Source organism: Pecten maximus, chromosome 16, assembly GCF_902652985.1.
Source record: "Pecten maximus chromosome 16, xPecMax1.1, whole genome shotgun sequence".
Classification (NCBI taxonomy): domain Eukaryota; kingdom Metazoa; phylum Mollusca; class Bivalvia; order Pectinida; family Pectinidae; genus Pecten; species Pecten maximus.
Window position 1 is genome coordinate 30,909,819 of NC_047030.1, and position 16,101 is coordinate 30,925,919.

A 16,101-nucleotide genomic window follows, 5' to 3' on the forward strand; every position below is an offset into this window, starting at 1 on the left:
TTTTAATGATATTGACATACCTACCTTGGTCATTGAGACGCTTTGAAGCTATTTAGCCTGATTTTTAATGTGTGCAGTATTACGTGTCAGTGCTATTACTAAAAATCCTTAATACTTTTTAAAAATAAGTCGGCTTCAGTTTATATGAAATAAAAGCCTCGTTGATAATACCCGATAGGTTTTGAACGCAGTCATGTACATTAATTATTCGCGCTGTGCCGCTAGGACAAAAGGGGTTGTTACCGTATTAATGCAGCTGATATCACTCCGACTGTCTCTCTAGTATCGTCAAAGTAAACCGCTTCCCACAATCCAGTCACCAGTACTCAAACTTTCTTTCTGCTTTATAAGGAATTCAAACATGTATCTCTTTACCGTATAATATCCAAGTAATTGCCCTTCAAGCGTTAAGTCATCACAACTCTGACTGTATAAAGAACGTTGGGCCTATATTTACCTTATATCATCACAGTAAGCCCTCTCCCCCTTTATAAAGTCAACACAACTCTCCTTGCTATATAAGGAATATTGAGGCGTACATTTACCGTATACTATCACAATAAACCCACTCCGTCTCCATTCACTCATTACAACTGCGATTTCTTTCTGCTATATATAGGAAACATCAGTCGTATCTTTACCGTATTTATCACAATAAACCCACTCCCCTCAATCCAGTCATCAAAACTCTCTCCCTACTATATAAGGAGTATTGGGGCGTACCTTTACCGTATATTATCACAATAGACCCATTCCACCTCAATCCAGTCATCACAACCCCGTCTTTCTCTCTGCTCTATGTAAGAAGAATCAGTCGTATTTTTACCGTATTTATCACAGTAAATCCTTTCCCCCTCAATCCAGTCATCACAAGGAACCTTGGGGCGTATTTTTACCCTAGCCTCAGTCATCACAATGCTATAATAGACCTGGTCGTTATATACCAGTTCTCTGCCATTTGGTACTAGTTGTACCTAGGCTGTCTGGGGATTATGTTTGGTATAGAAGAAAGATTGTGCAAAAGCATGCCACACAATATGAAGTGACACTATTGAAAATGATTCAAGGATTAACTTGAGTAAATTGTTTTATGTTATGGAGATCTAACACAAAAAAACTGATTGTATTCTAAATAAAGAGTGAATATCGCTTGTTTGCTCCATAGGACTCGTCAGTGATGGTAGGGATGCCATACAACAAAGATATTTTGTATTTCTACGACTCTTCAGTGATGTTAGGAACATCACACAGCTGTTTCGCCCTTCTATGACTCATCAGTGATGTTAGGAACATCATACAGCTGTTTCGCCCTTCTATGACTCTTCAGTGACACTATAGGGACATCATACAGCTGATTCGTCCTTCCAGGACTCGTCAGTCAGGTTAGAGACATCATTTAAGCAATGAACAGTGGTTTTAATGTTGTTATAGTCGATATGTGTGGAAGGGTGCATGAACGGCAAATGCTATGGGAACCCGTTAGGTTTTCCATGCTGCAGGACTCGTCAGTGATGTTAGGGACACCATGCAGTTGTTTCGTTGTTTTAGGATTCGTCAAAAAATCTAGGGATTAAAAAATGGCTATAGTTTTACTCTCTTGTTTGGTTTATGTTCGAATCTGTCAAAATGTGTAAAGTTGATCCTGGTTAATCAGGATTCTTTTCTTCGGGTTGAAATCAGTTCGTCGTCCGATAACATGGGACTCTGGTAAACTTTTCACTGATGAAGCAACAATTGGTGTGTGGTATTACAGATATCACAAGCAAACGTCCACGCTCAAAGAAAGAATCAAATGTGTTCCTAAAGCAATTTGGTTTCCTTTTTAAACTGCTGAATGAAAAACAACCGATAAAAGAGCTCAAATAAGAGAAATAACGTTTAGACTTTATATAAAACCCGCCCGACTGGACAGAGGAGAGAGTGTTAAAGGCTGGTGGCTTATATGATGTGGTTGTGTTTATTAATATAAGATGAAGTGAGTTTTATTGGGAACCAAGAACCTTTCTGGACAATTTTTTTTTCTTATTTGCAATCAAAATTATTTTTCGTCCGTTTAAGCCCAAGAAACCCCAAGCTACCGGTTAGTCAATCAATGATTTACTTAACTAACCTACCGGTTGGTCTAACTATGGTTTACTCTACAAACCAACCGGTTAGTCTATCCGTGGTTTACTCCACAAACCAACCGGTTAGTCTGTCCATGGTTTACTCCACAAACCAACCGGTTAGTCTGTCCATGGTTTACTCCACAAACCAACCGGTTAGTCTGTCCATGGTTTACTCCACAAACCAACCGGTTAGTCTGTCCATGGTTTACTCCACAAACCAACCGTTTAGTTTATCCATAGGTTACTCCACAAACCTACCGGTTAGTCTATCTATGGTTTACTCCACAAACCAACCGGTTAGTCTGTCCACGGTTTACTCTACAAACCTACCGGTTAGTCTATCCATGGTTTACTCCACAAACCAACCGGTTAGTCTGTCCATTGTTTATTCTACAAACCTACCAGTTAGTCTGTCCATGGTTTTCTCCACAAACCAACCGGTTAGTCTGTCCATGGTTTACTCCACAAACCAACCGTTAGTCTGTCCATGGTTTACTCTACAAACCAACCGTTAGTCTGTCCATGGTTTACTCCACAAACCAACCGGTTAGTCTCTCCATGGTTTACTCTACAAACCAACTGTTAGTCTGTTCATGGTTTACTCCACAAACCAACCAGTTAGTCTGTCCATGGTTTACTCCACAAACCAACCGGTTAGTCTGTCCATGCTTTACTCCACAAACCAACCGGTAAGTCTATCCACGGTTTACTTCACAAACCTACCGGTTAGTCTGTCCATGGTTTACTCCACAAACCAACCGGTAAGTCTATCCACGGTTTACTTCACAAACCTACCGGTTATTCTGTCCATGGTTTACTCCACAAACCAACCGGTAAGTCTATCCACGGTTTACTCCACAAACCTACCGGTTAGTCTGTCCACGGTTTACTTCACAAACCTACCGGTTAGTCTGTCCATGGTTTACTTCACAAACCAACCGGTTAGTCTGTCCATGGTTTACTCCACAAACCTACCGGTTAGTCTGTCCATGGTTAACTCCACAAACCTACCGGTTAGTCTGTCCACGGTTTACTCTACAAACCTACCGGTTAGTCTATCCATGGTTTACTCCACAAACCAACCGGTTAGTCTGTCCATGGTTTACTCCACAAACCAACCGGTTAGTCTGTCCATGGTTTACTCTACAGACATACCGGTTAGTCTATCCACGGTTTATTCACAAACCTACCGGTTAGTCTGTCCACGGTTTACTCCACAAACCAACCGGTTAGTCTATCCACGGTTTACTCCGCAAACCAACCGGTTAGTCTGTCCACGGTTTACTCCACAAACCTACCAGTTAGTCTGTCCACGGTTTACTCTACAAAGCTACCGGTTAGTCTATCCATGGTTTACTCCACAAACCAACCGGTTAGTCTGTCCATGGTTTACTCCACAAACCAACCGGTTAGTCTGTCCACGGTTTACTCCACAAACCAACCGGTTAGTCTGTCCATGGTTTACTCCACAAACCAACCGGTTAGTCTATCCACGGTTTACTCCACAAACCAACCGGTTAGTCTGTCCATGGTTTACTCTACAAACCAACCGGTTGGTCTGTCCATGGTTTACTCCACAAACCAACCGGTTAGTCTGTCCATGGTTTACTCCACAAACCAACCGGTTAGTCTGTCCATGGTTTACTCCACAAACCAACCGGTAAGTCTATCCACGGTTTACTTCACAAACCAACCGGTAAGTCTGTCCATGGTTTACTCTACAAACCAACCGGTTAGTCTATCCACGGTTTACTCCACAAACCTACCGGTTAGTCTGTCCATGACTTATTCCACAAACCAACCGGTTAGTCTGTCCATGACTTACTCCACAAACCTACCGGTTAGTCTACCAACGATTTACTCCTTCACAACAAGAGGTTCTTGCAGCGTTTAGAAATTTCCGATGCCAAGTGTTTCTTTAAATCTCTCCTAGAGCGGGACACTTGGTTTCCGCTCCTTTGATAGTTAGAGGCCCGTTAATACCTTTTGGCCAGTTGTATTTATAAGAAGAGTACGTCTGTCCAGCATGGAATCTTAACAGGACAATATTCCAACTGAAGACAGATATCAGATACAACGTATGTACTTCATAGTTACAGTTCTCAACCCCATCAATGAACCCATGTTATTGATGGAAAATGGAGAAGGGGCCGCGGTGGTCGAGTGGTTAAGGTGTCCCGACACTTTAACACTATTATAGCCCTCCACCTTTGGGTTGCGAGTTCGAAACCTACGTGGGACAGTTGCCAGATACTGACCGTAGGCCGATGGTTTTTCTCCAGGTACTCCGGCTTTCCTCCACCTCTAAACCTGGCACGTCCTTAAATGACTGTTAATAGGACGTTAAACAAAATAAACCCAAATAAACCAAATTGATGGGGAATTGAGATAGCGATATCTAAAACCATTCTGCATTTCGGTTTTCGTAGGATACAAACACAACACATTATCATTACATTAGATAGATTAAGAAAGCGGCTTATCTAAACAACTGGGTTTGGTGTTGACTGGTATACAGAATGAAGAAAAGTTCGCTAATCTTAACACTTTGGTCAAGTTTGTTATTAGGACAATGCAACGGTATAAATGGTTTACAGACAAACAGAATGTATAAATACAAATAGAGGACAAATAGAAAGTGTAATTATAGATAGAATTTTTCTTGAAATCTGTAATGATTTGGCATAAATGTTTACAGACAAACAGAATGTATAAATACAAATAGAGGACAAATAGAAAGTGTAATTATAGATAGAATTTTTCTTAAAATCTGTAATGATTTGGCATAAATGTTTACAGACAAACAGAATGTATAAATACAAATAGAGGACAAATAGAAAGTATAATTATAGATAGAATGTTTCTGAAAATCTGTAATAATTTCTCCTTGGAATACTATTGTGTAAAATTAAAAATAGAAAATAAACAAAAAGTTTAAGTATGAATATTGCTCAATTTATTGGTCAACAATTGCAATACCTGACACTCCCAGCATGTCATAAAAGTAAAAGTATATAACATTATCAAAATGTTTATCTTCATTAGAAGTCAATTACGATGATCTCATACCCAACAACTCTCTCTATTCTGGAAGAAAACTTACTGTTTCACCCTATTTCTTACATGTATTATCAGTAAAACGTTATAGATATAATTTCAAAATTCCAAGTACATGTAGTCCACAAGCGGAGAATTTTAACATCTGCAGATTCAATAAGAATACATTTATCAAAAGAAGGTATATAAAAGTACTTCTCTTTTAAAGCTAGATAGTTTCATATGCCAACATTTTTTTTTTCATGGAAATTCAAAATAATCGGCAAATATGTGGTCTGTATAGACTTCTTCAATCCTAATAGTAGGAATCGTGTTGCAAGGAAAACAGATTTAACAAATATGATGACAAATATAAACACTTGAGTACATATAGAAACAATGTTAACTCTTAAAATGTATGATATACCAAATGAAAATAAGACAAATGGACGGAATATTCAGGCCAGAAGCCAGATTAATGATAATTATAAAAAACAACAATAGATTAATAAGAAATATACTATCACAATCAATTGCTAAAGTTAAAAACATTAATTTGTGACTATACATGTATATTGTATTATTGTAAAAGAAACAAAACAATTCAAAGTTGTATTTGCTGATGTGAGGATTTGTTTTTAAATCTCCAATAATGATACAGAATGTCTAAGGTGAAAGCTGTTAATGGCTATTTTGGAGTAACTATGGTTGTCAGATCACAAAAGTATGGAAATATTTATACTTAGTACACTGTACATTAGTATATAAATGTACAACAGTTTTTTATTGATATTTGCCAGTTCATGCTGATTTGGCAAACAAAATCTAGTTAAAATTCTACTTTTGCATTCTAAACACTCTTTTAACAAGTTTTTCGTTTATTTATTTTTGTGACTCTAGCATTTAAATATACAGCTGTATTCTAAAATGTAATGATTAATCTATAAAATTTTCTGATATCAAATACATAATCTTATTACTTATGTATTCATGTCCGAAAGTGAAGGATAACAAATTGTACATACCTACTATAATTTCTTGCAGCAATTTGGTACTCATTAAGCCAAATGCTATCAGTATTTTTTTCTCTCTCTGATATATTTAAACATTTAACAGTAATATGTTAATCTGAATTTACACAAACATTTTATAAGTTACCCCTACAACACATAACACATGTCAATAATTAGTGCCGTTGATGATGGTTGTTGATGTTATCCTAACTAACATTGAAATGGCATTTTCATGTCAAATAGGCGTGAAACAAACAAACAGTAAAATTAGCATACGTGATCTACACTAACTATATATTGTACAAGGTATTGAATGATAGGATTGTATGTAATATATACATGTTTAGATATCGGAGTGTAAAATTAGTATACATGATCTACACTAACTGTATAATGTACAAGCTATATTGAAGGATAAAATATATAGATATGTCACTGTAAAATTAGCGTTCATGAATAGACTGACTACCTGGTAGACATGTGTCAGTGTAAATTAGCATTTATGACGTAAATAATTGTTTATTGTAGTGATTAAACACATGTCCAGCATGTATTATATGAGAAAATAAAAAAACAATGGATGGAATCGTAGAAATATACTGATAATTACAATGTGTAGAGAAAACTTGTATACAGATATATAATAATATAGATTATTGATATTAAGTGGTATTATAACAATCATTACATGTATGTCTCGGCCATTCAAATCTTAAACACTGCCATCCTGAAATTAAAAACACTGATCTCCATGCTCAATTTTCTCTCACATATATATTAAAATAGCTGATTACTGGCGACAATTTTTGGTCGGATGTACATGTATGTTCATATCAACATTCAGGGCTTTTTCTAACTGTTTTGGGAACGGGCCATTTTGGGAAGAAAATTGATGAGTTAGGAAAGATTTTTTCAGGAATAAACTGAAAATTTGGGGAATTTGGCTTCAATATGAAATAATTTCAATTGGGAATGGGACCTAGTAATGGCCCCAAAAAGCCCACAGAAAAAGCCCTGACATTTCAAAACAGTTATAAGTAGACAGCATTGTATACAAGGTGATTCCAGGCTCATTGTATTGGATGAGAAAGATAAAGTTATGATTATATTCCGGACAATTTTTAAAGTTTCCTCTTTTATTATTGATAAAAACTTCTTGCTTTCATAAATATTTTGTCATTTACCTTGTATACAGAGCATGACTGTATACATATAACAGTTCAGTTTCGATTATGATATCAAAACACTTTATAGCTAAGCAATCACACAGCGACTTGGTTCCTGATCAGGAATGTCCTCCTCATCTACAAACTCGTCATCATCCTCTAACTTGGGAATTCCATCCAACACTTGAAGGTGAGGCAGCATTTTAAACACCCTATAAACAAACAGATTGTGTAAGATAATGTCTCTGCGATTCATATCTTTCTCATTATTTCATTTATCATACAGAAACAGCCAAACAAACTTCCTAGATCACATGTAACTGCGAATCAATTTCATTGACACACACTGACAACCAGCCAATCAAATTACATTCAACACATATAAATAGCCAATAAAATGTCAAGGATAACATACTTACGACCAATCAAATTTTATGAAACACATTCCAACAGCAACGTTTCATGTATCAAATACTAACAGCCAATCACGTTTTATGGATCACATACTAACAGCCAGTCAGCCAATCACGTTTTATTAATCACATACTAACAGCCAATCACGTGTTATTAATCACATTTCAGGGATCACAAAACCGTAGTTTATCGAAATGCATAACCTGTCTTTGCAGTACAAAATAAACAGAATCAACAGAAATAGAAAAATAAAAAACATGCGACAAAATTAAGGACGTTTTACCATGGCTAAGTTGAAGGCAGCCATTTGCTTATTCGAGATATCAACAACACTAAGGAAATAGTAACTAATGTAAATTACATGTTCTTACTAAGACAAGCTACACATATAGATGTACTTCAAATTATATTTACTGTAACGGGCATCTCACAATGATGGTAAAGGGAAGGAAAGAAACATTTAACAAGAGACCACTTACTTAGGCCTGTAGTTGACGACAAATGTTACTGGATTTCCACGAAGATACAGTTGCTCCAGGGTGGAGAATGACCTCAGGCCACGAAAACTATCCACATCATTGTCTTCCATCGTCAAACAAGTTATTTTTGGAATGGATGGCAATTTCTAAAGCAAAATTCAACAAATAAGACAATAAGTTTTACTGAAAAGATTTAAATATAAACTCAGAATATTTTAGCTTGAGTTTCCTCTGGCCCTGACACTATGTCTGGTTTCAGGGCCAGAGGAAACTCGGACTAAGAATATCTGAGCTACAAATGTTACTGGTAGGTGAAGTTCTCATGAGTTGTCTCCCTTCCCTTGTTATGCGTATTACACAGGCTTTTGCCTCGTCTGTCAATACAACTTAATGACTTTAACACATCCCATGAGTAGACAAAATTTATCTGGTTTCATTTATCATAGAAAATGCTTTTATCAGAAACTTGCCTACAATCCTTTAATTAATTTACCTATCATGCAGATTTTTTTTTTCCTTTTGGATTTAGACTGTATGTGCTTTTCATGATTTGGAACATACTGTCTTGGCACAAATTGTAAATGTATCTTTTTACTCAAATTTGGAAAATAAAATGATATTCATGACCCATAAAATACATGAATAAAAATATCAGATCAAAGTTTATCAAGTTTTCCCTTTTGAGGAGTTACAATCCTTGATACTTAGCATCTATTTTGTGGCGATTGATTTTCACAAATTTTAATCGAAACTGAAATATGCTAAAATTATTGCACACAAAAATAAGTTGGTTTACAGTATGAGAATCCATCTTTAAACAATAGCTTCTTATTATAGGTAGATTTTCCAAAATATGAAGCCTCTTTACATACTGTGTCTTGTGCTTACCTTAAAGGACGAGATAAAATTCTTGTTCAAATTCAGCACTGTGCACCTGAAAATTTTAGAAAAAAAATTTTGAAACAAAATTGAGAATGTTTTTATTCCAATCTATTCAGAACAAATGACTGTGTGAGGAGTTAGACCTATATATGTATGCACAATAAAACGTCAGAATTTTGTATGCAATGCTATTTTTTTTGCTCGTTTTGATTTCATGAATTTGTGAATCTTGTTACAAGTACATCAATTTATATCAAGATATTGAGAATATATAAATGTGAAGTTTGCATTTTACTATTTGACATAAACAAATGCGTAATTACAACTCCAACAATATGAAATACCACTTCCTTATAGGAGACCATATTAAATACCATTAGGCCAAACAAAAAATATGGCTGTTTCCTGTCGTAAATTTGAAAAAAATCAGAGCAGGTATGTAGGTGAAATATTATATTTGATATTTACATCTTAAAACCCGTCATCTATGAAGAATATTTTATTATAGCATTCTAGCTTGTAGTGTTTTTAACAAAAAGATTAATTGATAGATAATAGATGACTGATAGACAATTGATGTTATTTCACCATTGTTGGATACATTTACAAGAGACATACCAGCCCTTTAAGTTGTGCTAAAAATAATGGTAGGCGGAGTTACAATGTAACTAGGATGACAGGAAATGAACAATATTATTTCTTTTGCCTAAGTAGCCCGAGTTTCCTCTGGCCCTAACACCATGTCCGGTGTACAAGACCAGACTTGGTGTCAGGGCCAGAGGAAACTCAGGTTAAATATAAGGAGATGTATTTTTTTATACTTAGGGAAGCTGTAGGATGCGAGGGTTGTGATGTTGTTGTCAACGAGGTACAGTTGTTCAACACTCTTTAGGTTGCCAAGGATACGGTAAAAGTTGTCTTTCTGATACTGGTGATGTAGTTCCTGGTAACAGAGGCTGGCAGACTGGGGATCAAAGGTCAAAGGTCAAAACATGATCAAAGTTCATAACAGCCAGGTAGACTGTCCAACCACCAAAACATCAAACAAAAATACACATTTTTCTCTGTACATTATAGTAATACCCAAAGAGTCAATACATAAATTTTGTCTCAAAGTCATGGGTTAATTGGCTTAATGGTGGACAAAAAATAATATAATTACTGAGCTAAATAAAAGTGTATGTGTGTATTTCATATTTCTTGAAATTTTCAAGTAGGTATAGGTAAGTAAAATGTTTTGCTGATGTTAAATGTATATGGAGTTATGATTCCTTTCAGAGTGCTTGTGTCATAATGTTTAAAAATGTTTCAGATAAAAAAAAATCCAGTATGAAAAGGATAACGGTTACACACATCTTTTTATATATATTAAACCTGAACTGCAATAGATATTGGTGGGCTTATTACCAGACATGTGCTTATTGCTTGAAAAAACACCGTAATATTGAGAATATAAACAGACCGTTGCTGCGTTCCAGTCCTCCAGAGTTGTCCGATGTTGTATTCGCTGTCTACCATGTAGCGAGTGGTGAATGTTCTTATTATCCTCATCTTTTAAAAGATAAAAAGCTTTTTCTTTCTCCGCTGGACCTGGAAAACCACGAAAAATATCTAAATTTTACACTTAAACTTAAAGGTAAAATGTCAAATGGTTTTCAAATTTCTTTTTTTTTAATTCTAGCTTATCATTATTTCTTTCCATTCTTTGTTTATTTAATTTTCTTGCTTAAAATAAATATAAATAAGTTATACTGTTACACTTAAACTTAAAGGTCATAAGTGATCATGAAATATATATATCTTCAAATGGTTTTCAAATTTCTTTTTTTTTATTCTATTTTATCATTATTTCTTTCCATTCTTTGTTTATTTTATTTTCTTGCTTGAAAGTTAAATATAAATTAAGTGATACAGTTATGTTATGTTGTTTATCAATAAAAACCGTATTTTTACCGTCTCTGACACGTGGAGCTTTGAGTTGTGTCCCTTTTAAGCTGACAGATCGCAGATCATGCCAAACTGAATACTGGAATCTGTGAGATGGCAGCTGAAAATAAAAAAATAAAAAAATACAGTATAAAATAGAATGACTTTATCAACAACATCACAACTCTTTCATCCTACAGCTTCCCTAAGGAAAACAAATTATTCTTATTATCTTAGACAAAAGAAGATACATATATTGTTTTCAAAGAATTTCACAGTTACCAATGCATGGTGAACTATATTTTTGCCATAATTTTGTGTTTGCTTGATATGTTTTAGTGGACAGAGCTTACTGCTAACAATATCAATAATAGACAAAAATACTTTTATGTGATTTTAATCAGTAGCACAAAAGTGGAAAACTTAATCTTATTTGTATATCAAGCCCCAAACAATTTTTTTTTTCAATGACAAGTCGATCCGCACATTAGAAGTTTTGTTTCACTGATTTTTTTCATTTTTACCTCTGGGAGTTCACTAATAGGTCCTTGGAATTTCCTTTGTTCTTGTAGGTGTTTGTACGCGGGGACGATGGCGAGGGGAACACCAGCGGATGAAATGCCAGTGTTACTGCCTGTGTCCCCACTTACAGCACTCTCCGTATTGATTGACACACTGACAACAGAAATCATGGATAATAGAGAACTGGAAACACTAAAGCTTTGATTACACAGTAACTGCTGGTGATTTGAAGATAAGGATTTTTCATTAATAGCTTGTATTATTTTTGAATGGCCTTAAACTCTTGAAATGTGCATGTTTTGGTTTTGGTTTATTTTGCTTAATGTCCTATTAACAACCAGGGTCATTTAAAGATTGCCAGTGTAAAAGTTCAAGGAGTAGTAGTGTGCAGCCAGCCGGGATCGAACCCGCGACCTTCGGCTTACTGGTCCGCCTCTCTACCGACTGAGCTAAAGGGAAATTCCCTCTAGCCCAAAGTTAGAAGGCGACCATACAACTATGTACAGTATTTACAATTAAAACCCGTCCTGCTACACCAGGTTTTGGAGGCGGAGGAAATTAAAGCCGGAATACAAGGAATTAGTGTCGGGAACATTAACTTGAACTTGCCACCAAGTTCATGCATTTTTACCACACGTGATTATTATACACAAGTTGAGGTCACGAAAATGCACCTTAAATTTAGGGTTTTTCCAACCTGCAGCCAACCCCCATGCAGGGACATGCATGTCCAATCTTTTATTAAAAAAAATTGTCAGAAATGCATATATATGAAGACAAGGGATTCAACGACTGTCTTAGACATTTCTGGATATTTTTTAAAAATATAAGATTAGACAAGGCCCTGTGCCCTACATTCATGTGTAGCGGAACTGGACCGGGTCGATCATCGGCGACCAGGTAGCTCAATCGGTTGAGCATCTGGCAAGTGTTCGGAGGTCCCGGGTTCGAACCCTGGTCTGGCCGTGCATTTTTCCACTCCTATTACATTTGGTGCCTGTGACCAAACCTTGTTTCAAGTGAGGTGGATACTTGACAAGGGGATACCCGAACCTGGGTTGTGAAGTCTTCGGGGTCGAAGACTTAAAAAAAAGGGAGGGAAGAGTGTAGCGGAACTGGAACGGGTCGATCATCGGCGACCAGGTAGCTCAATCGGTAGAGCATCCGGCTAGTGTTCGGAGGTCCCGGGTTCGAACCCCGGTCTGGCCGTGCATTTTCCCACTCCTGTTACACATGTATGTACATCGGCTATAAAGCTAAGGTCTCTGGCTATTTATTTTTTAGTTCTGACGCCAATGTAACTGATCTTTAGCAACCTATTGGACACTGGCACTGCAGTTCAGAGCAGAAAGAAAGAGACAACAATGTTAAGAGTTTACACGGCGCCTGTAAAAGTTTCTCGTCGTGTTATCCTCTATATTCGACGTAGAATAAAATTTCTTAATATTGTATCTAATGTTGGAGTACCTGCCACAGGTACTTGGGGTAAGAAATTACATTTGTATATATATACTCTATTTTATATAGTAATACGAGGCTATATAGTATATATATACAAATGTAATTTCTTACCCCAAGTACCTGTGGTACCTGCTACAGTAGAGCAATAATCTACCTAGATGGTCTTATGACGATCTATGCACGTTTATTGTTTCAATATCGTTTCCAGTAGATACATAACAGTAAAAACCATTCTAAAATATCGTCTGTGTATGGTTTAGATAGTTTTAAGGTGTATTGAAGAAATTATACGCAAACACTTACCTGTCCGACATTTCTTGCAAGTGCTTGCCAACTGTGTAATCATGTGTACTACGTCACAGAATATGTGCTACTTCTGGTATCACAAATCACCAACTACAAATGATAAACGAACAACAAACTACCACAAACGATACCACAGGGACACGAGAATTTGTTCCAAATGGTTATCTGATTTGCATCCATTATTTCACAAGACAACATATTCACTTTGTGCCAAACACAAGTTTCGTGAAAATGTAAATAAATGACACATAAACGTTTTGTAAAGGGAAATAACTCGTATATTTGGGCAGTACATGCGTCCAAAGCTGAAATACAAACAGTATCGTGAAGAAATATGCACCATCATGCCTCGTTGTCATGTTATACAATATTGTTATGTATTGTTTGACCTTATGTTACACACTTAAGTGTGTCAGAGTGAAATAGGAAAATCTTGAATCTAACCAAAAGGTTAATTCTGGCAGACATTTTTTTCTGCTACAACATAAATGTACACACTCTAAATTTTGGCAATTACAATGTACGTCAATGTTTAACCCTGATTTGACTAGAGTATAGTTGTCCTGCTTATCTGAACTTCTGAGGTTAACTATTACTTATGTATTAATGATGATATAACTTAGATGAAATCTGTCTTTGGGTGTTAACTATAAAACTCATAATTATCATATATATTTCAGTAATAAAACATGTAAAAAATTAAAGTACGAAATAACAGAGAAACATTTAACTACTTTTCATATCTTATCAGAAACCGATATATATGTATAAGTATATATATGAACCGAAACAATCGACCTACTGCCCGGTCAGTATATATAAGGTAAGTATATCAATCATTTTTACAGACCCAGATTCAGGTATTTTATCTCTGATATAGGTACAAAATACGATTTACCAGGGTAAACTTTTTGTTTGTTTTCTTATGTACGAAACAGATAAACAAACCTATGATAGTTATCACTGACAGATATCACTGCAAAGATGCGTCCTTATGATTTTCAACACTCCTATTTAACACGTGCGACTAACACATCATATCTGGGTTATTCTACGTTGAGGGATGATTGATATGTTGTGAGCCTCGTATTGAAGGAGTTACTCAAGGATGTTCTTTGTAAGTCCCACTATTCTCTGACTATATAGGGCCGTGTACACAAGGACTGGTCTCATTTTGTTGGTTTATATCGACGAGGTAGCCCTCTAAAGTAAACAAAGCAAGCGGCTTTTGCAAAATGAACAAAATCGGTGAAGGAGCAGTGATCCAATATTTGCATAAATAGGTTTAACACTTAAGGATATTCATAATGATATGGTAGCAACATTAGGTAAAGATGTCCCTTCATATGCTACAGTTAAAAGCCGGGTGGGTAGCGGAATTTAAGCGCGGCCGACAGAGCCTTGAAGATGGCCCCCGTCCTGGAAGGCCTGTCAATGTTGGAACCCCAGAAATGGTCAATAAAGTTCATGATATTGTTATGACTGACAGACGAGTCACAGGAAGATATATAGCCAGTAGAGTTAGAATTTCACAGGAAAGAGTACATTCCATTCTGACCGAGGATCTTGCAATGAGAAAGCTTTCGGCCCGATGGGTACCAATACTTCTGACTGTTGACCAGAAGCACACCAGGCACACATTATCGCGTGCTAATCTTAACCTTTTTAAAAAAGATCATATCAACTTTCTTCAGAGATTTGCCCCTATTGATGAAACATGGGTCCATTATTTTACCCCACAGGCAAAACAACAATCGAAACAATAGAAGCACCCCGGCTCTCCCCCGCCAAAGAAGGCGAAGACTGTTCCTTCAGCTGAGAAGGTTATGGCCTCGGCTTTCTGGGATGTAGATGGTATTCTGCCGATAGATTTTCTCCAAAAGAGACAAACAATCAATGGCACACACTATGCATCATTTCTGAGGCAGTTACGGGGAAATATTTAACTTAAGCGCCGCGGAAAGATCACTAAAGATGTGTTATTCCATCAGGACAATGCTTCTGTTCACAAGTCTGTCATTGCCATGGCTGTCATTCACGATTGTGGCTTTAGATTGATTGAGCATCGCCTTATTCACCTGATCTCGCTCCATCAGACTTTCATCTGTTTCCAAAACTGAAAACAGCTATTTCAGGCACCCGCTTTCAGTCCGATGATGACGTCATACATGCAGTGGGTGGCTTTCTGAACAGCCAAGAAAAGGAGTTCAATAAAAGTGGCATTGAGGCCGCTGGCAAAAGTGAATAGCTACTGAAAGGGGATTATGAATTGATGAGAAATAATACAATATGTCCGGTAAAATTCAAATCCTTCAATATGAGGCTCACAACATAGCAATCAACCCTCGTAATATAGCTCATAATAAATTGAGAATTAATCAGATATTATAGCTAGAATAAAAAAAAAAAGCTCAAATTCCATGCAGCTCTCTTATAAGTCTGATTCAGTTTATGTATTCCACTCCGAAAACATCATTACACAGACGTGGAAGGCTAAATTTATCAGAATATATATAATTCCTTATTTACTTGGTTGGTTGATTTTGTTTAACGTCCTATTGACAGCCAGGGTCATTTGAGGACGTGCCAGGTTTTGGAGGTGGAGGAAAGCCGGAGTACCCGGATAAAAAAAAACCACCGGTCTACGGTCAGTACCAGGCAACTGCTCCACATTGGTTTCGAACTAAGAACCCAGAGGTGAAGGGCTAGTGAGAACGTGGCGGGACACCTTAACCACTCGGCCACCGCGGCCCCCTTCCTTACTTTCAAATTATGCTCCGCCCTACAT

General features: G+C 36.6%; 1 protein-coding gene across 1 annotated transcript; it reads right to left on the reverse strand.

The window, feature by feature from the left end:
- Window positions 1-5,041: 5,041 nt before the first annotated feature.
- On the reverse strand, window positions 5,042-13,408 carry LOC117345283. The gene is made up of 8 exons (XM_033908335.1): window positions 13,311-13,408; window positions 11,549-11,699; window positions 11,052-11,145; window positions 10,561-10,688; window positions 9,920-10,062; window positions 9,105-9,150; window positions 8,217-8,362; window positions 5,042-7,535 (listed from the first exon to the last, which is right to left on the reverse strand). The coding sequence occupies exons 1-8, from the start codon at window positions 13,319-13,321 to the stop codon at window positions 7,412-7,414; spliced, it is 843 nt and encodes a 280-aa protein (XP_033764226.1). The 5' UTR covers window positions 13,322-13,408; the 3' UTR covers window positions 5,042-7,411.
- Between the last annotated feature and the right edge of the window lie 2,693 nt (window positions 13,409-16,101).